General features: G+C 40.4%; 1 protein-coding gene across 4 annotated transcripts in view; it reads left to right on the top strand.

The window, feature by feature from the left end:
- BMF (Bcl2 modifying factor) overlaps positions 1–10,311 on the top strand; it is a 91,589-nt gene extending 81,278 nt beyond the window's left edge. For all 4 annotated transcript variants that reach the window (XM_069729416.1, XM_069729408.1, XM_069729399.1 and 1 more), the window contains one exon: positions 1,925–10,311. In XM_069729416.1, coding sequence (XP_069585517.1) covers positions 1,925–2,023 — 99 coding nt within the window. In that variant the 3' untranslated portion in view covers positions 2,024–10,311. The remainder of the gene's footprint in view (positions 1–1,924) is intronic.
- The last annotated feature ends 11,429 nt before the right edge of the window (positions 10,312–21,740 follow it).

Genomic DNA, 21,740 nt, shown 5'->3' with positions numbered 1-21,740 from the left:
GCCAAGTCCTCACTCATCTGCATATGGTTTCCCCCAGTCCCTGCATATGGAGCTTCAGTATAAGGCTGTTATGTGGGACAGTATCAAACGCCTTTGTAAAGTCCAGATAAATCACATCAGCCGCATTACCTGATTTGCACTCACCTCCTCACAGATACCCACATGTTAGTTAGACACAACGTATTCTTTATGAATCCATGCTGGTTGTCAGTTATTATACTGACTCGTTTATTTACACTGTACAAGACAGCAACCTGGGGGAAAAATATGCACCATTCCATACTTTCCTCCTGGTCCTGTTACATTTGGTATACACCACTTTACTGAAAGTCAGTAAAGGGTATTTAAGTGACACATGTCAGACTTGTATAGTGTGGATAGGTGCATTTTAGTAACAAAATCTTTGTGGCTTTCAGTGAATTCAGGTGGGAGTCTTAGGGTAAATTCATACAAAGTTTTTTTTTACAAGTATTTTGAATTGGATCCATTTGAAAACCCAAATCAAAGGGTATTTAAAGCATTTTTATATGGATCTTTAAGCAAATCTGAGTCAGAATTCACACAAATAATCTCTTTGTATGAACATACAATTAAAGATTTTCTTTCTGTTTTTTTTTTTTATTGCAAGGGACCCCACACAAAAAGTTTAGACATATTTTTCAGATCTTTAGATCACAGTCTTAAAGCAGCAATGTTCAATCCATAGATTATTCAGATGGAACTGTAGGTCAAATCTAGAAGAAGAAAACAAGGTCAAAGTCCGGACCGGGGTCAAATCTAGAGAGGTACACAGAAAAGGCTATAAATCCAGATGGCAAAGCTATCTGGGTCAAATCCAAGCGGTCGTGGAACATGGCGAAAGACTAGAAGCAGTGCCTGTTTTAATAGAAACTAAACTTCTTTTCAATTTATTGATTAGTATTTGTAAAATTATTAATTTTTGTAATATACATAATCACCTTATTTTCCTTACATCTATCTTTAATATTATGCTGAAAGTGCTGAATTATCTGCTTATTCCATGCTGTCTGAGTAGCTGATTTGTTGTGTCACGGGTTTACCACAACAGAGAGGAGCCAGGAGACCGCAGCCTCTGATTTCTCCTACTCCTGCACTGATTAAAAGCACTTCAACTTCATATTAAACGGTGTAAATTTATTTTTAGCAGTGTAGGGGTTAATCTACTCTGATGATAGCTCCTGAAGCATTGAGGCTCTCAGCTGTGCACTCCCATCTCCTATATAGTCTGGGACCTGGCTAGCACTAATTGTCAGAGAGAGCTTATGCTGCATGGCAGGAGATTGTTGTTGGTGGTTATTTGAGTGGGCGGTTGGTGGATTTATCTGTAACTGTTGCTAGATTTTGAGTGTGTGATAACTCCCTTTCTTCTCTTACCATGGTTTAACTCCATCCTCCACTCCCGGGTGTAGTCCTCTGTTATTTGTGTGAGTATATTTGTATGTTTGGTATTTTTTGTTTAGCCTGTTTGTATTACCTTGTTAGTCTGGTTGGTGTATTACGGTATGCTACTACTCCCCTTTTTCTGGGTGTGGGAAGGATACAGACTGAGGGCGGATTCAGGAGCTATGGCAAGGAATGTGGCCCCAGCGTCTTCACCATCAGAAGTAATCTGGGGAGCAGGGCGAGCTAGGGTGCCCCTAGCATGAGGAAGCTGGACGGAGCCCCTGGTCTCTGGACGCTTGACAATAGAGCCGTGACATGTAGGTCTAGCAAAATCCACTACTGATATATGAGCCTCTCTGCTCCCCACTTCATGGCACAGAGACTATTTACTATTTTTTTAACAGAACAATATATAGAAGAAGAATATGAACAAGGCCATTTCTCTAGGTCAACTACTTTCATTAATGGGTTTTACACAGGGTTTGACTGAATGTATCATATATGTTCTTATTTTGTGCAGATTCAACAAAACAGAAACCAAATCTGGTTCCAGATATTTGTCTTCCTTCGTAACTTGGTGATACATCGCGAGAGGAACAGGGGTGACTTCCGAAGGTGAATACCATCCATGGGTCATGATCTACTCTGCTTATTGCATCACTGGACGGTTCTGTGTTGGTTACAGAAGAGGATGGTCCAGCATCATCATCATCAGGGATTTCTGGTCAAACACTGTTGAGACGATAACTTGTGTTGATATCTGTGGACTTAACCAGAATTAAGCTGCACTATGGGAAAGAGAACTGAACTTACACGATTTGTTTCTGCAGGTGAGCCTTAAGGTTTTACACAACCAAACCGAAATCTACACAGCAGGTACAGGGGATAAGGAAGGGGACATATTTCAGGATCTACCTCCGAATTTCTTTATCTAAATCCAGAGTTTGAAATAAAACATCAAATGTTCCCAACATTGGACCTGTAGAGCCTGAATACGACGTCCGTTATCAAATATCTGATGAATTTATGGATAAATGAAAACAAGACCAGATAAAGAAGTGTATATAGCATTGCCTTTATACCATATATAGCTTATATATCGCATACAGAGTTATTTTCTGGGTAACCTTAAAGACTGATGACTGTTTGCAGGTCTCAGACTTTTCTAGAAGCTGATGTGTTTGTGATATTCAGGAAAAATTATTTATTCCAAGCAGAGAGAATTACACGTCAACCCATTACTAAAATAGGTCTGTGTAATCCTTCATACGTATGGGTTGTGTGAATGGGCACATGGGCCCAGAGAGTCATGCTGCCTTTGGAAGAGCATCAAGGCATAAATTAGCGACAGTAGTGGTCCCTATTTTGGTTTGACAGAGGAGGTCCCTATCATTGGAGTGTGGGGATCAGGATTCACATTTACTTGTCCAATTTTGCAGCAGCAAATTTTAAAACAATTGGAAGAATTTTAGCCACTTGTCTGGTACAGTAATCCAAGCGGATTTTACCTGCTCAAATGTACACATAAAATCCGCAGAAATTCTGCTACATGTGGACGTTTCCTATCAGTAGAGGATGTGTTATATGAATAATCATTTGGCTTAGATCTATACTGTTTTAATTGATGTTACAAGCTTTTTTTTAAGAAATTGTAAAAGGGTAACTCCACTTTAACAAAAATCATAATATTTCTTAATTTGTGTAATGGGAGGAAGCATTCAAAGAAGGTAACTGAAAAACAGTACTATTTTAAATAAACTACAGAATATACAATGGTATTTCAAGTTAAAGGAATTGACAAGGCTTTTTATTCAGCTGAGGCCAGACAGCAGATCAGAGGACAGTGATCAGCTGTGATCGACAGAGGATGTAGTATTGCATGCATCAGTATAAAGAAGAAGTAGTATTACATGCAGCAGCATACAGAAGGTGTAGTATAATACAGAAGTTGTAGTATTACATGCAGAATACAGAAGGTGTAATATTACATGCAGCAGCATACAGAAGGTGTAGTATTACATACAGCAGCATACGGAAGGTGTAGTATTACATACAGCAGCATACAGGAGGTGTAGTATTACATACAGCAGCATACAGAAGGTGTAATATTACATGCAGCAGCATACAGAAGGTGTAGTATTACATACAGCAGCATACAGAAGGTGTAATATTACATGCAGCAGCATACAGAAGGTGTAGTATAACATGCAGCAGCATACAGAAGGTGTAGTATAATATGCAGCAGCATACAGAAGTTGTAGTATTACATGCAGCAGCATACAGAAGGTGTAATATTACATGCAGCAGCATACAGAAGGTGTAGTATTACATACAGCAGCATACAGAAGGTGTAGTATTACATACAGCAGCATACAGAAGGTGTAGTATTACATACAGCAGCATACAGAAGGTGTAATATTACATGCAGCAGCATACAGAAGGTGTAGTATTACATACAACAGCATACAGAAGGTGTAGTATAACATGCAGCAACATACAGAAGGTGTAGTATAACATGCAGCAGCATACAGAAGGTGTAGTATTACATGCAGCATGCAGAAGGTGTAGTATTACATGCAGCATACAGAAGGTATAATATTACATACAGCAGCATACAGAAGATGTAGTATTACATACAGCAGCATACAGAAGGTATAGTATTATATACAGCAGCAAACAGAAAGTGTAGTATTACATGCAGCAGCATACAGAATGTGTAATATTGCATGCAACATACAGAAGGTGTAGTATTACATGCAGCAGCATACAAAAGGTGTAATATTACATGCAGCAGCATACAAAAGGTGTAATATTACATGCAGCAGCATACAGAAGGTGTAGTATTACATGCAGCAGCATACAGAAGGTGTAGTATTACATACAGCAGCATACAGAAGGTGTAGTATTACATGCAACAGCATACAGAAGGCGTAATATTACATGTAGCAGCATACAGAAGGTGTAAAATTACATGCGGCAGCATACAAAAGGTGTAGTATTACATGCAACAGCATACAGAAGGTGTAATATTACATGCAGCAGCATACAGAAGGTGTAGTATTACATGCAGCAGCATACAGAAGGTGTAGTATTACATGCAGCAGCATACAGAAGGTGTAGTATTACATGCAGCAGCATACAGAAGGTGAGTATAACATGCAGCAGCATACAAAAGGTGTAATATTACATGCAGCGGCATACAGAAGGTGTAATATTACATGCAGCAGCATACAGAAGGTGTAGTATTACATGCAGCATACAGAAGGTGTAGTATTACATGCAGAATACAGAAGGTATAATATTACATGCAGCAGCATACAGAAGGTGTAGTATTACATGCAGAATACAGAAGGTATAATATTACATGCAGCAGCATACAGAAGGTGTAGTATTACATGCAGAATACAGAAGGTATAATATTACATGCAGCAGCATACAGAAGGTGTAGTATTACATGCAGAATACAGAAGGTATAATATTACATGCAGCAGCATACAGAAGGTGTAGTATTACATACAGCGGCATACAGAAGGTGTAGTATTACATGTGGCAGCATTCAGAAGTTATACTTTTGTCAGTAATTTAAAGGGAATATATCAGTAGGATTACTCTTCCTGAGCCATCCATATGGGCATATAGGTCATAGGAAGCTGAATAAAATGATACCTTGATATCTGCAATCCGATATCTTATTCCAGAAAAATCCATATTTTTCTTAAATGTAAATAAGCTGATAAGATCTATGGGCTGGACATAGATCTCCAGAAGAATTACCTCCAGTGATAATAATAATAATAATAGTAGTAATAATAATATTTTTTTTATTTCTATAGCCCCAACCTATTCCACAGCACTTTACATTTCAGAGGGGACTTGTACAGACAATAAAGACATTACAGAATAACAAATAATTCACAGATCCCAGGAGGACAGAGGGCCCTGATTGCAAGTCACAATCTATGAGGAAATAGGGGAGACACAGAAGGTATATGGTAAAAAAGTGTTTGTATTGTTCGGTCCACCCTTCGATATAATAAATAGAGCATTCATATAACGCTGTGTGAACCGATCACCAGACGGTATGTGTACAGTACAGACACAGAGGGCGTGTAAAAGGGGGTGTGAACAGATTCTACGAGGGTCCTGATTTGGAAGAAAATTTTGTATGGGCAAAACAGGGATAGTTATATAAGTGAGGTGAGGTGATAGGCCAGTCTAGGAAATGTTTTTAGTATACGGTACTTTTCAAACTGTTGGTATTGGGAATTAATCAAATTATCCTGGGTAGTGCATTCCAGAGAATTGGTACAGGATGAGAGAAGTCTTGGAGACGGGAGTGGGAGGTTCAGGTTATAGAGAATGTTAGGCTTAGGTCATTAGCAGAACGGAGAGCCCGGGCAGGGTGATAATCAGAGATAAGGGAGGAGAAGTAGTTTATTATAAATGACAGGGGCTGTCACCAGTGTGATATGTAATGGCTCCTCTCCACTCTCCTGTGTGCAAAGCTGTGTGTGATTACTACTCCCACAGTACAGCATAGTCTGCAGGTTCCTTTCAGTGTTTCAGCTTCCATCTCATAGTGTTGCAATACAGCAGAGCTGTGAGAGTTGCAGTGTGACCATGTTTGTTATGAGACAAGGTTCAGTTTTACTGTTCTGTGTTAGTTATATGTCTCACACTTAAAATATAGCTCTGGAGGCAGATTCCCGGAGAGATCTATGTCCGGCCCAGAGATCTTAACAGCCTGTTTACATATAAGAATAATGTGGATTTCTCTGGAATAAGACATCAGATCACAGTTATCAATTTATCATTTAATTCAGCTTCCTATGACTAACATGCCCATATACACGGCATAATTATTTTTTTCATACTTGTATAATTACGTGTAACAATATTGTGCAGCCATTTTGTAAGAATTAAAAAGTAAACCTTTGAAAAATTTTTGTTCATATGTGTACCCTTTTAATTGCAAGCAGACCAGTGGTGATCTGCGACTTGAGACCCCCCATTATCTCCTGAGCTGCGAATATTTTAGGTAGGGGGTTTTGAGTGATCAATAGCAGTCTAAGGACTCAGATGCCCACTGATCTTCGTGCAGCTAAAAAAGTACACATATAGTAAAAAATAGCATGAACGATTTACTTACTTTTTAAAGAAAAAAAAATCGAATAGTTGATAAATGTGAATCTTGTGGTTCTAATTCATAAATTTGCAAGTCAATCCATTATTCCACATGTGCTGTGTATTTGTAAAATATGCGACTTGTATATTCTTGTGTTGATTGAGAGAACTATGCGATTATGGTCCTGTGTGAGCCCTGTCCATCGTCATTATTTCTATGGTACTAAAATGATTAGGTACGATCAACCTAAGCCATCATATAAAAATATATATATGGGATACCTTCTATTTTTCCAGATTTTCTTTCATGTTAGTGTAGGCACTGGTAGTATCTTGTTATGATCTACCTTTCCTAATTGTGGGAGGTTAAACTGGTAGTATAAAGCAGCAGTGGCGCTAGTAGGAAGTGGCAGTGGCGCGAGCAATTCATCATGCCACTGTCTGATCACCTGAGTCTTTACAGACAGCATAGATGACCATGGACTGATCATAAGACAATCAGGGCAGTTTAGAATAACAATCTTTTGCGAATATATATATGAAATGTGGTGCATGCACTTAGCAATATCTTGTAAATCCGTAGAGAAAAACAATAAAAGAAAAATGGCTTTTCATATGAGGATTCCAATGTGGATACTAATTATTGTTTTGTAGGTTTTAGTTACAAAATCAAGTGTAATCTTTGAATGATTTTATAGCCAGCATATGTAAAATCAAATATTTTTACAAAGCTCTTCCCTTTGGCCTATAGAGGGGTTATCTGTTATGATACGGTGGTCTAGGAGCAACTTGGAACGAGCTCTGAAGGAAGTGGTAACTGTACTGACCGCAGTCCCCAAGCTCAACACAACACTAGAAGTAGCCGTGGAATGCTCCTAACTCTCCCTAGGCATCTCGTCACAGCCTAAGAGCTAACTACCCCTAAAGAAAGAAGCAGGAAAACTATCTTGCCTCAGAGAAAATCCCCAAAGGATAGATTAGCCCCCCACAAATAATGACTGTGAGTGGAGAGGGAAAAGACATACACAGAATGAAACCAGGATTAGCACAGGAGGCCAGTCTAGCTAAATAGATAGGACAGGATGGAATACTGTGCGGTCAGTATAAAACACTACAAAAATCCACGCAGAGTTTACAAAAAATCTCCACACCTGACTAAAGGTGTGGAGGGCAAATCTGCCTCCCAGAGCTTCCAGCAAGACAGAATTAATTCACACTGATAAGCTGGACAAACATAGAAAGCACAGAATGGATAAGTCCACAATCTATGGACAGAAAAGAGCAAGCAAAAACTTAGCTTAGCTGAACTGGTCAGGATAACAGAGAACTCCAAAGAGATGTGAATCCAACCAGGAACCATTTACAACTGGCACTGGCTGAAGAAAGAGCCAGACCTAAATAGCCGAGCAGAAGAGACGATAAGTGGAGGCAGCTAATGACAGCTAACTCCAAGGAGCAGCCATTCCACTAGAAACCACAAGAGGGAGCCCAAGAGCAGAACTCACAAAAGTGCCACTTACAACCACCGGAGGGAGCCCAAGAGCAGAATTCACAACAGTTACCAAGCAGGCAGACTCCCACTCTATGATGTCCGTCTACCCTAATTGGGCAGAGATTGTCCTCACATGTCATCCCGTAATGGGATTTTGTTATCATTTTTTGCATAAATCAGTAGTAGTAAGTGTGAAAACTAGAGTTGAACAAACCTTTTCACATGACTCTGGTCCGGTGGACATGTTGTAACTCTGACATCTGGGCCAGAGAACTGCAAACTTCATACAACCTACTAACATTTTGGGTGCCAATTCTTATGAATGGGCCCAAGCGATGTGATGACATAGTGGGGCCTACTAATAAGAAGAGACATCGGGGATGCTGGAAGGTAGTAGGAAGTCTAGCCCGGATTCCACTGAGTAATAACATGGCCGCTGGACCAGGGTCCTGCGAATCGTTTTGCTCAACTATAGTAAAAAAACTTATTTTTAATCTTTTTCTAATTTGTGATAAAGTGGTGTTTTGGTCACTTTATAGCAGCTTCTATAATACATTTTCCTGCTTGTAGGCTCTTTGTAAATGCTCAGAAACCTGCTCAGTCATCAGAAAAAGTAATGTAGTTTAAAATTATAAATAGAGAACAGAGAAGGAAGTGCAGCTGAAGTATCTTGCTTGATGTTTAAAGCGATGTTTGGTGAAAACACGTTATCCCCTATCCACAAGATTGATTAGCCCCAAAAGGGGCTGTTTTATCCCCATTATAGAAAGGAGCGGAAGTGTTCATGCTCAACTGCTGCTCTATTCATTTCTTATGGCGCTGTGGAGCGCAGCGCTTGGCTTTTTCCACAGCGGTATAGGGAATGAACGAAGAGGCTATTGGACATCCGACCAAAAAAGACAAACTTATGCAAATTTGGACTCTGTGAGCACCACAGCCATTACTTTTTGGTTGTCAAGACTTTTTTTCACCTGGCAACCAAAATTAACTGTATTCCATGAGGGTGGCAGCAGCATATGGACTGTACATTATGGACCCAGACTTATGCTCCATTATCTGCCCCAGGAAAAGATTGGAAAATAAACCACTCTGCAGTTTATTGAAGGGGTTGTGCTGAACTAGAAAGCTATAGCTAAAAACAGCGCCACTTTTATCCCTAGACGGTGTCTGGTATTATAGGTGAGCTCCATTTCAGAACATAGGGTTCAATTGTAATACCTCACAAAACCTGTGTGCAGGTGTGGCACTGTTTTGGAAAAAAAAACAGCTATGATTTTGGAATCCTGGACAACTCCTTTAATTATAGTGGAGGTTCCTTGGTGACTGAGAAAGTACAGGTTGCTACTATAGAAGTGGTGAGGTTATTTTATTCTTTGACTGACCCTACATTTTGGATTTATCAGATTTTTTTCTCCAAATTAAGACTGAGTTTTTTTTATGTAGTAAGGTGACAATCATGTATAAGTGTTATAGTCATGAAACATTTCACCAGTAGATTTGACTGTAGTGTGATATCTCAGTATAAATGCAAGGCAAAAACCTTGCATATACTATTTAAAGAGGTCCTGTCTCTGGAAAAAAGTGGCCAATTTTTGCTCTTATTTCATTCCTATTACTCACCTGAGTCTGGCAGTTTTTTTTTTAATCCTTCATAAGGTTCCAGAGATATTGGCCTTTTCATTTAGTGCTAGTTTTTCTGGTCCTTGTGAAGAGGGCGTGGCTCAGTTAATTCTGAGGGTGTGTCTTTATGTTGCTCTGCAAACCACACCCCCTTGTAAACACCAGAAAAATTAGTGCTAAATTTAAAAGCCTCATATATCTGGAACTGTACAGTGGATTTAAAAAAAACAAAAAGTGGATAATTTAGGGGAACTGTGGGAATAAAATAAGAGCAAAAACTGGCCATTTTTAATTTGGTCCCCTTTAGGAAAAAAATCAGCTTTTTTTTCAGAACCAGCACCAATATGTCCACAGCTTGTGTCTGGCATTGCTGACCGATTTATTCGAATGTGATCGACCTCCAACACCGCAAACTTCCCACAGACAAGAGTGGTGCTGTTATTTGAAAAAAAAATAACCCTTTTCTCAAATCTAAAGCAGCCTCTTAAATGATTAGGTTTCTGTCTTGTTCTAGGATCAGAACAAAATGAAGTAGTTAATCCTGTGTGACCTCAGGGCTGGCTTTGTATATTTCTTTCTGTGTTCCATATGTATATTATTTGTCATTCACACTGTCCTATTTTTTATATTTGTAACTAATACAAGTTTTAATAAAAAAATTACAACTATTACACCTCTACTGTGTTATTTTTATTGTATTTAAAGATGACCGTCAGTGAAACACGGTTTTCCGTCACTTCACTCCTCCATCTAATTAGGTTTATTACACTCACTGGTCCAAGCTGTACTCTCAGATGCCTCTGCGGCATTAGTGGAACTGTAAAGCAAAGATCTTGCAAGTATGCACGCTAGTTGCTGCTGTCTAGGAAACCGGCCACCTCTGAAAGACTGCATTGGTGGCCGATAAGCTAGACGTCATGCAAATAAGTATTGAATTAAAAATCCCTCTGTTCCTTAGAGTGGAGAAGATTTTTTAATAAGAAGTAAGTTAGTTGTTATTACAACATTGCACTTTTACTTATTTCAGAGAGAAAACCCTGTCAAATTATACAAATGTGTCCACTTTCCACCACCACTAGAGGAAGCCTTCCAGATGATTTTTATACACTGAATTCAATGCGAGAACAGTACCCCCAATGCATTGCTGTGGTAGCTGAAGACAAGCTGATTTTTAAAATTTACTTTTGTCCATTAAAGGGTTTTTCCCACATTGGCAACATTTTTTTTTAAACAAAATACAGTATCTGCACGACTATTGTTATATAGACTAAGTCCAAAATTATGTTTCTTTCTTGTACCTTTGTGCCTTTTTTCGTCATCTTCTGCCCCTCTGTACATTGTTTCATAGAGCTGAATGGGCAGTCCTATTCTTACATACCTAAAACTACATATCCCAGGAGCACCCTGCTTCACCTCAGTGCTGCAGCCCCCTTGCCCTGCTCTTTTGTGTTATTTCTGATAGAGATAGATAGATCTTAATATGAGTACTTTTTATCACCATGGATAAAGGTGACTGTTGATATTTGAATGTAGTGTCCGTAAACCATTAATTAACTAATATTGTATACTATATATAATCACCACATTTCTTTGGTGGTTTATGGGGATTTTCAGAGTATGATCATGCTGTCCCTTGCATGCATAGCAGAACTGAGCATAGAATAGCTGAGCTGTTCTACAGCACGACTGTCAGGGCATTGACAATAACGTGACAGGGTCTGGAGGATGTTTTATTAGAGTCATTAGGTACACCTGTTTTTCGTGAATTATATAGGGTCATTAGGTGCAAATGCAGTGAGTGTCAGTGATATCTTCAGCATAGCATAGCTGAGCTGTGCTACTACACAGTTGTAAGATGTTTTGTCACACAGGGTCATTGGGTGCATCTGTTTTTCTTGACTTATATAGGGTCATTAGGTGCAAATGTGGCTGGTATCTGTGGGATCATCAGCATAGCATAACTGAGCTGTGTTACTACAGAGTTGTAAGATGTTTTATCACACAGGGTCATTTGGTGCATCTGTTGTTCATGAATTATATAAGGTCATTAGGTGCAAATGTAGCTGGTATCAGTGGGATCTTCAGCATAGCATAGCTGAGTTGTGCAACAACGCAGCTGTCAGATGTTTTATCACACAGGGTCATTAGGTGCATCTGAGCATGTATTAGACTTAATAGAGACAATGGAAGGTAAAAGGGACATCACCAGGGGGGTAATGGCTGCAAATCAGTGCAGACTAAAAAAAGATTGTATTGACACTTATTAATTCTGTACTGGAAGCTGAAACCACATTATGACTTTGGGAATAACCCATTAAGTTTTATTTTGGGTAGCCATCATTTTATACTTTCTCTCAGTCAATGCCTGTACATTGTAAATCGACTTCTTGCTTGAACGCCTACAATGCCTGTCCGGACTGCTGGGAACATAAAATTTGCCACTGGTGTCCATCAGACACTGTATATCAAAGTTTTTGTTTTTGTCGTAGTACTAGGGGCTATTTGCAGTGTGTCAATAGGATCACAAAACCTTCCCGGGGGTTGCCATTGTTAGATCATTTTAGGTGGAATAACTCTGCGAATAACTAAAACTACAGGTGCATGTATGAGATGACGAGATTATGGACATGGCCTTTTCTTTTGACATTATCATGCAGCATAAAGCTTTCCGTGTTTGTGTTCTTCTTCTGGCATTGTCATGTGTGCCTTCCTCCAAACAGTCCCGAAACAGACCTCAGGTTCACCCTTTGTGGTTTGAGCTGACCCTGTTATTGTGTGCAACAAAAATCATAATAGCAACAGTAGTGAAGACTCCCAGAGACACAGAGACACGTGTGCACCCTCGCTCCTCGGATATCATAGTCAGACACCATCAGCATGGAAGATGTTTGGAGATCCTGCTGCCAAATTATGCACCAAGGATACATAATCCGAGACTACCATGGCTTAAGTTTCACTACCTAGAAGCAATGAGTTAGTCAAATGCTGTGAGATCTGCTTACACAATAACACAGGCAACGGTCTTTGAACGGACAGTGTGTGCAGTGCCTCGGTTACTGTTTTACCATAGTATTATAATCTGATAGCATGAAAATCTGTGGCCTAGGGGGTTAAACACAGCCCGTAATGACATTCTGAGAAGCTCCCAAACATATGGTTAGCACCATTGTGACGAGAGACACTTTGTGGCTTGCACTGGGAGGAACTTTGGGGTTATATGACTTATTTTTAGCTCCGTGAAGGAGCACTCCAGGCGAAACTGTTACTGTGTTATGCAATGTGCACACCATGACTTGTATTCTGTACATGCTATTCTGTGAATCGCCGTGTCATGCAATACTCCTCAGGCCCTACTCTAAATATCACAAAATGCATTGGTTGTATCGAATTAGGAATTTTATAGAAATATTCCCTTATTGATGTTATATCCACATCTCCCAATTGCTATAAATGAAGGAATCAGCATGGATCAAGAACAAGTGAGGCCAAAATTAGTTCTGCCCTGAAAGGGATTGTCTGACCACTACAAAAAATGTACAAGTGGCAAGGTTAGTAAAAAAGATATAACATAAGGCATAAGACATAGTCGCCTGCTCTAACAAGGACAGGAAGCAGTGACCTGATCACTGAGGCTTGTGATTGGCTGCAGTGGTTCAGATTACCCAACAACACTTCATTGGATGTGCCTCTGATTAGTGTTGGCCAGGACACAATTTATTTGGGAACAACCAACCATATATAATGTGTTTTGGGATCCCCCAACTCCTCCCTAGTGGGAGATGTTAGGGAGAGAATGATAGGACAGTTGCATTTCAACATGTCCAATCCTTTTTTTTAATCGAGTGATCGCTGTCAGCCACAAACAATTCGGTCAACTGGTAAATAAAGAAAAAACAGGATAGAGAAACTGGAGAGGGAGGAAAGGCCAGCTTATCTGAGTGTGCCCCTTCATCTTCGAACTTGGAGAGTCTTTACGTAAATCTTAGTGTTTCCTCTTTCATAATAACAGTCAGAAAGGGTTTCCAAAAAGTTTAACAGTAATCAGTAAACTATTGTCATAAACAGCTTTTACAATAGGTGTGCAAGGCTACGTAGGGCTGCAAACAAGGTGCACAGAGTAGCGCATAGTCAAGTGGAACATCTGTAAATATACGCTCTGTACATTTGTAGTCATTAATTAGAAGTATGATGAAGCGTAGCAAAAAAAACATTCTTGTAAGGTAAGGATTTTCAGGGTGATTTTGCATTCCCTTTCATTAGACCAACAGATATGGGTGTTACTCACCGGTCATGGCTGCAGCACCAGACCTTGCTCACTTCATTTATGGCCGCCTCCCTTTATAGTAGTTCATACCAGGTTTCTCAAGAAACCTGGAAAAATCCTCTGACAAAATTACCCTAGACCTTTTAAGGCTGGCTCTGGCAGAGGTCAGGTGCTTGGGTATTCAGTAGTACCATCCAGAGTTGCCTCACGTTTGTCAGTTTGCTACTTGTTTTCTTGGCTTAACTCGAGAGCGGTATCTCTCTTCTCCGCTGCTACTCCTGACTCCCAAGCTACAACCAGCATTATTTCCAAGCTCAGTACAGCTTTGTAGGTATTGTTCACATCTACTGTACCTCTCAGTAAGCAAGTTACCAACTTTTTGCAACTGTTCTTGATGCTGTCCACATTTGGCCACTGCAATCAAGGTAACACATCTCTTCTAGCTCTACCATTTTCTCACTACAGTGTTTCCTCGAAAATTTGACCTTTCTCCAAAAATAAGCCCTAGCATGATTTTACAGGATTTTTGGGGTATGCTTGAAATATAAGCCCTACTTCAAAATAAGCCCTATGACAGACAAGGTCAGCATTAGGGGAACAACCTGTCACTAGCCCAAGGCCCCCACTCTTTTAGGGGCCCCCAGCAGTTGTTTTCTATTTCTATTCTTTTGAACTGCAGTAGGACCTTTGGTGACATAACGGTCACGTGAGTGACCATAGGTTCTTTAACTGGGGAAGTTTAGAGGAACTGAAAAATAGTAATAAATAATAATAATTTTATTTCTATAGCACCAACATATTCCGCAGCACTTTACATTTTAAAGGGGACTTGTACAGACAACAATAATCACATAAACAACAGATACCAGGAGGAATGAGGGCCCTGCTCGCAAGCTTACAATCTATGAGGAAATAGGGGAGACACGAAAGATGGATGGTAACAATTGCTTTCATTGTTCTGACCAGCCATAATGTAAGAAATGAGGTGTTCATGTAATGCTGCATGAACTGGTTACCAACCAGAATATGTAAAAGAACAGACATAAATCCTGAGAGAACATGATACGATGAACCTGTTTATGGTGAAAATTTTGAATGGGTAACACAGGGATAGTTAGATTAATGTGAGGCCATAGGCCAATCTGAAGAAATGCGTTTTTAGGGCATGATTAAAACTGTGGGTATTGAGGATTAATCAAATTATCCTGGGTAGTGCATTCCAAAGAATTTGTGCAGCACGTGAGAAGTGTTGGAGACGGGAATGGGAGGTTCTGATTATTGAGGATGTTAACCTCAGGTCATTAGGAGAGCGATGGGCACAGGTAGGGTGGTAGAGGGAGGAGATGTAGGGTGGTGCTGAACCATGGAGTGCTTTGTGGGTGAGAGTGATACGTTTATATTGAATTCTCGTTTATATTAAATTCTGTCAAAAATTAAGAGACCACCACATCAAAACCATTTCATGGGCAGCCCAATCTGCAGACCTGAACCCCATTGAAAACCTCTGGAATGTAATCAAGAGGAAGATGAATAGTCACAAGCCATCAAACAAAGAAGAACTGCTCACATTTTTCTGCCAGAAGCAGTGTGAAAGACTGGTGGAAAGCATACCAAGAGGCATAAAAGCTGTGATTAAAAATCATGGTTATTCAACAAAATATTGATGTCTGAATCTTCCTGAGTTAAAACATTAGTATTGTTGTTTCTAAATGATTATGAACTTGTTTTCTTTGCATTATTTGAGGTCTGAAAGCACTGTGTTTCTTTTTTAATTTTGACCATTTTTCTTTTTCAGAAAAAAAAATACAAAATTTATTGCTTGGAAATTCGGAGACATGTTGTCAGAAGTTTATAGACTAAATGAACAATTTACATTTTACTCAAAATATACCTATAAAGAGAAAAATCAGACAAACTGAACATTTTGCAGTGGTCTTTTAATTTTTGCAAGAGCTGTATAACACAAATGTGAGTACACCTCTAACATTTTGGTGAAGATTTTATTATATCTTTTCATGGGACAACACTGAAGATATGACACTTTAACACAATGTAGTCATAAATACATGGAGTATGTAGTCTAAATTATAGTTTAATTATTTTAATTTTTTTTTAATACCGTATAAGCTGAGATTTTTTTGTGCTGAAAACACCACCTTGGCTTATACACGAGTCAATTGTCCAGAACGCTGGCGGGGAAGGGGGAGCAGCAGCAGGAGTCGGCGACTGTGGCACAGTGACAGCTGCAGCCGCCGGCTAACAGAAGACATACTCACCCTCCATCGCTGCATCTCCGTCCCTGCATCTCCGTTGTCTCGACACTGGCAGCTCTCCTCTCCTAGGCGTGGAGCGCGTATTCATTACCTTAATAAGTGGTACCAAGTGACCGCTCAGCACATGAGAGGAGAGCAGTCGGCGCCTGGACAAAGGAGATGCAGGGATGAAGATACAGCGATGGCACGAGGAGATTGAGTATGATGGGGGATGGGAGGGGGGATGTGAGCCATGCACTGGGGGCCGAGCCATGGGGGACCGGTGGAGCCGAGCCATGCGAGACCAGGGAAGCCGAGCCATGCGGGACGGGGGGAGCCGAGCCATGCGGACCGGGGGGAGCTATGCATACAACAGGGGGAGCCACATGACAGGACAGGAGGACCCACATACCAGGACAGGGGGAGCCACATAACAGGAGAGGACAGGGGGAGCCACATATTAGGATATCAATAAAGGATGGGGGAGCCACATACCAGGACAGGACAGGGGTAGCCACATTCCAGGACAGGACAGGGGGAGCCACACATAGCAGGACAGGGATGAGGGGTCAATGCATACCCAGCTTATACTCGAGTCAATAACCTTACCCAGTTTTCCGTGGCAAAAGTAGGTGCCTCGGCTTATACTCGGGTCGGCTTATACTCGAGTGTGTACGGTATGTAAAAGACATAAACATATAATGAAATATGTATCAAGAACAAAGGGTGAGGGGGTCCCCCAGTCAGTGTTCAGATCATCCACTGCATCAAATTGGTCTGCATGGCTGTCGTCCCTAAATGAAACCTCTTCTAAAGATGATGCACAAGATAGCCCGCAAAGATTTTGCTGAAGGCAAGCAGACTAAGGACATGGATTACTGGAACCAAGTCCTGTGGTCTGATGAGACCAAGGTAAACGTATTTGGTTCAGATGGTGTCCAGTATGTGTGGTGGTAACTAGGTGAGGAGTACAAAGACAAGTGTGTCTTGCCTACAATCAAGCATGGTGGTGGGAGTGTCATGGTTTGGGGCTGCATAAGTGCTGTTGGGAGCTACAGTTCATTGAGGGAACCATGAATGCCTAAATGTACTGTGACATACTGGAGCAGAGAATATTGACATTGTTGGGCACAATTTGGATGTTTTCACTTTAGGAATGTACTCATTTTTGTTGCCAGTGCTTTAGACATTAATGGCTGTGTGTTGAGTTAGAGAGTACACAAATTTATGCTGTTATACAAGCTGCACACTGACTACATTGTTCCATGAAAAGATAAAATAAAATATGTACAAAAGTGTGAAGGGTGTACTCATTTTTGTGATATGCAGTACTGTACGTGTGTGTATAATGTGGTGAAACGCTACCTAAGTAGGTTGGGCAACACTCGCTTGGCACGGGATTTAAGCACTCAGGCATGGTTTCTCCACGTAAACAGTCTTATTCGGTTTATTAGACATCATAAACCATAACACAAACAGTTCTTTACATAGATCAACGGAACACATTTACCATCGACAGTCGGTTCCAATGGCAGATCCGTGTCTGCCCATAACCCCTCCCGGGAGAGGGAGCACTCCAGGAAAGTGTAGCTGGCACTTGTAAATCTGAACAGTGTGTGTTTTGCCAGTTGTAAGCGGGAGGAACCCCGCTCACAGAAGGACTGTGTTTGATCTGCCACCATTTTGTCATATTTTCTTGTTTTGCACAGAGGGCTGTATATTTCTTACTACACCTTGGTTTATGCTGCCTACAATAATCCAAAGGAAGTTTTTAAAGCCGCAGTGTATCATCTACCTCCGTGTGCAGCCGAGTGATCCAAGTTACTACAGCAGGTACAGCTGGTAAACACAAAACCTATATAGAAAAGAAATAACAATATAATAAGAAGTTGAACACTATGAATACTAAAAATAATAATATTACCCAACAAAAGTATCCAAAAAAAAATAATGAAAACATTTTTTTCATAGATTTTTATTTGATAATTAAACAGATCATGATTACACACAAAAATATCAATAAATATAATAAGCAGATGACAATGCAAGAATATTTGATTAAAAATATTATTAAAATAACATTATGTCCTACTGAAAAAAAAACAATACGTAGACAGATATAATAGTCAAAAAATATATGTAAAAATATATGCGAATAGATGTGTCCAGCAGGGGACAGGGAGCAAACAAACCACTTGGCAATGGGCATGGAATAGTACTGACTGTTATCACAATACCACCAGCATAAAAAGTAAATAAATAAATAAGATAAATGATGGCAAACCAAATAAGGGTGCAATTTAACAATCAATGTAATGAATATATAAATTCATACAAATGTGAAAAAAAAAAAACAATAAAAAAAATCAATAGTGGTAAGTGGGTGAAAAATATATAAGAAAAAAAACGCTTAAATACAAAATAAGTGCAACAATGTGAAAGAAATATATTATAAATGCCAGTGTAAACTGATACATATGCAATCAAAAAAGAACAAAATAGCCATGATCAAGTGATCAAAAGAGCCACCAACAATGGGGTATAAAAGAATAATGGGTAAATCACATAATGCCACAATGCTCACCAGTGAGGAGCTCCACCGTCCCCTGCTCACACTATTCCAACGCACGTCAGGGACAAAGCGGTAGCAAAACGTGCGTTGGAGTGGTGTGAGCAGGGGACAGAAATACAGCTGGTAAGCATACTGGCACGGCAGGTACAGCTGATATACAGACTGGCACAGCAGGTGTAGGCAGGTATGGATGATATGCAGGCAGGTAGATGCTGAGAGGCACAAGCAGGCCTAGGCAGGAATGAGCAGGAACAAATGGGTACTGGTAGGTACTAACAAACAGGGGACCTGAGAACAAGCAAGAGTGCAGACTAAATAACTTCACACATTGCTAAGGCACCTCCCAACAGGTGGAGGTGCCTTAAATAATAAGTGACTCCCAGATATTGGCTAGGGACACTTTTAGATGGTAGTGGGGGAGCGGCACCGCATCTCTAAGGTGACACCAGGCTGCTCTATTATACTCCTTCACTTTGCTCAACACTTTTCTTAAACATTGCATACAGCTTTGTTTATTTAATTTTATTCCATCTGGAGGTATTCCCATTTCTTTATATCATGTTTATAATCTGTTACATTTCTTTCTATGGTATTAATTGGTTGCACATGTACTTTTGAGCAATGCACACTCCGTTTATTATTGTCTGTCTGTTGCCCCTTTGAGTTGCAGTACTATGTTCTGGCTTACCACTGTCACCACCCTACTTCCTCAGTATATGTTTTTTTGTATAGTATATATTAATAAAGCTCTACCTTTTATACATTTACTTATTGGTTCTTTGGTGCTTCATTTGTTCTTTATATGATTTTTACACTTTTGGATGGTGCTCACTGTCTCTGTCACAGGGTCACCGCAACACAATGAAGCCAGAAGACCACAGCATCTGGTGGCTCCTACTCCGCCGCTGAGAAGAAGAACTTCTCCAGTGTATTAAACGTGTTTATTTCTTCCAGCAGAACAGGGGTTAATCAACCATGTTGTAAATTCCTGCATTCAGCTGTGCTAGCAACTCCTTTTCCCTATAAAATCTGGGCTCGATTACCAAGTCATCGTCAGAGTTAGCAATTGCTGCAGACATAGGAGTGGGAGAAGTTCGTTTTGAGAAGGAATTCTGGAGGAGTTTATTAGTGACTCTTGTCTGGTTTGTATACTTGGTATCACTTATCCTTCCCTGTTTTGCTTTCTTCCTCTTCCTACACACCCTGGTGCAGGGGCTGGCTGGCAAAGTTTGGCCTGGGGGCAAGCATACAGCAGTGGCCTGTTGTGAATTCTGTTGTCAAGCTCCCTCCTGTGGTCATGAATGGTACTTCGGCTGGTTCTGTCCATGGGGCTGCGGCTTCTGAGTTTCCTTCCACAGGTGACGAGGTTAATTCGTTAGCTGGCTGCTCTATTTAACTCCACTTAGATCATTGCTCCATGCCACCTGTCAATGTTCCAGTATTGGTCTAGTTCACTCCTGGATCATTCTTGTGACCTGTCTTCCCAGCAGAAGCTAAGTTCCTGCTTGTTTTTCTTTAGTTTGCTATTTTTGTGTCCAGCTTGCTATTTTGATTTTTGTCTTGCTTGCTGGAAGCTCTGGGACGCAGAGGGAGCGCCTCCGCACTGTGAGTCGGTGCGGAGGGTCTTTTGCGCCCTCTGCGTGGTCTTTTTGTAGTTTTTTGTGCTGACCGCAAAGTTACCTTTCCTATCCTCAGTCTGTTCAGTAAGTCGGGCCTCACTTTGCTAAATCTATTTCATCTCTGTGTTTGTATTTTCATCTTTACTCACAGTCATTATATGTGGGGGGCTGCCTTTTCCTTTGGGGAATTTCTCTGAGGCAAGGTAGGCTTATTTTTCTATCTTCAGGGCTAGCTAGTTCCTTAGGCTGTGTCGAGTTGCATAGGGAGCGTTAGGAGCAATCCACGGCTATTTCTAGTGTGTGTGATAGGATTAGGGATTGCGGTCAGCAGAGTTCCCACGTCTCAGAGCTCGTCCTATATTATTTGTAACTATCAGGTCATTCCGTGTGCTCTTAAGCACCAGGTCCATTATTGTCCTTACCACCAGGTCATAACAGTGGCCCATGAGTAGCGGCCCATCCTTAAAGGGGTTGTCTGATCTTAAGCTACATGTCTACACTCACTATGTGTGAATTCTCATATCATGTGCACTGTGTGCTGTGACGTTTCATCTAGTACGCCGATGGGGGAGTCCTACATAATGTATCTAGACAAGAGATAAAGTACATGCAAAATAGTAAAGTTCGATAAACATTCATTACCAATTGGAGTGAGGGTCCAGGCGTCCACCACACCCGACGCGTGTTTCGCAATGAAATGCTTCGTCCCTGGCCTTTATATGCACATATTTTTATGTATTTGTATGCTTAAATGATTTTATTATGCATGCTTAGGCGTACTAGATGGGTGTGCATTGTTCTATTGAGGAGTTTCTCTTGCACTATAAAGCGAATGAAATACCAACATTCACTACCTGGTACAAACTTTTGTATTTAGATTGCCAAAATATATTTTGTCCAGGTGTATCCACTTCTTTCTTGTTTATGTGGTCCTCACCTGTCATTTATATTGAATTTTATTACCATTCTTTGGTCATATTTTATTGGTTTTTTTTATAATAAAATATAGTTTTTATCAATACTTTTGTGTGGCGCATTTTTCAATAAGTGTATTTATATAATAAGTGTATTTAACCAATAAGTGTATTTATTGGTTTACTTAAGATGTCACAGGTCTCAGTCCAGAATACCAGGTACAGGGACGGAGATGATCCGGCAAGCAGGGGGGCAAAGTGGGCTCCTCTCTCCAGTTGAGGTCTGTGAGCCTTTCCTTCTAGCGCCATTGTATGTGAAGTCCCTGCTGCCTGAAGCTACTAACAGAGTCCTCCTTTTCCTTTCTCCTGTCCTGGGACAGGTACATGCATGACGGGCAAATTGAGCCATTTTATAGAGACTCTATCCTGCCCCAGGATCTTAAGGTGCTGCTGCGTCTCAGGTATAGTGTGGGCAATGT

This window comes from Ranitomeya imitator, chromosome 1, assembly GCF_032444005.1.
Source record: "Ranitomeya imitator isolate aRanImi1 chromosome 1, aRanImi1.pri, whole genome shotgun sequence".
Classification (NCBI taxonomy): Eukaryota; Metazoa; Chordata; class Amphibia; order Anura; family Dendrobatidae; genus Ranitomeya; species Ranitomeya imitator.
Note: the sequence above shows the minus strand (reverse complement) of the source record. Positions and strands in the feature narration are given on the sequence as shown.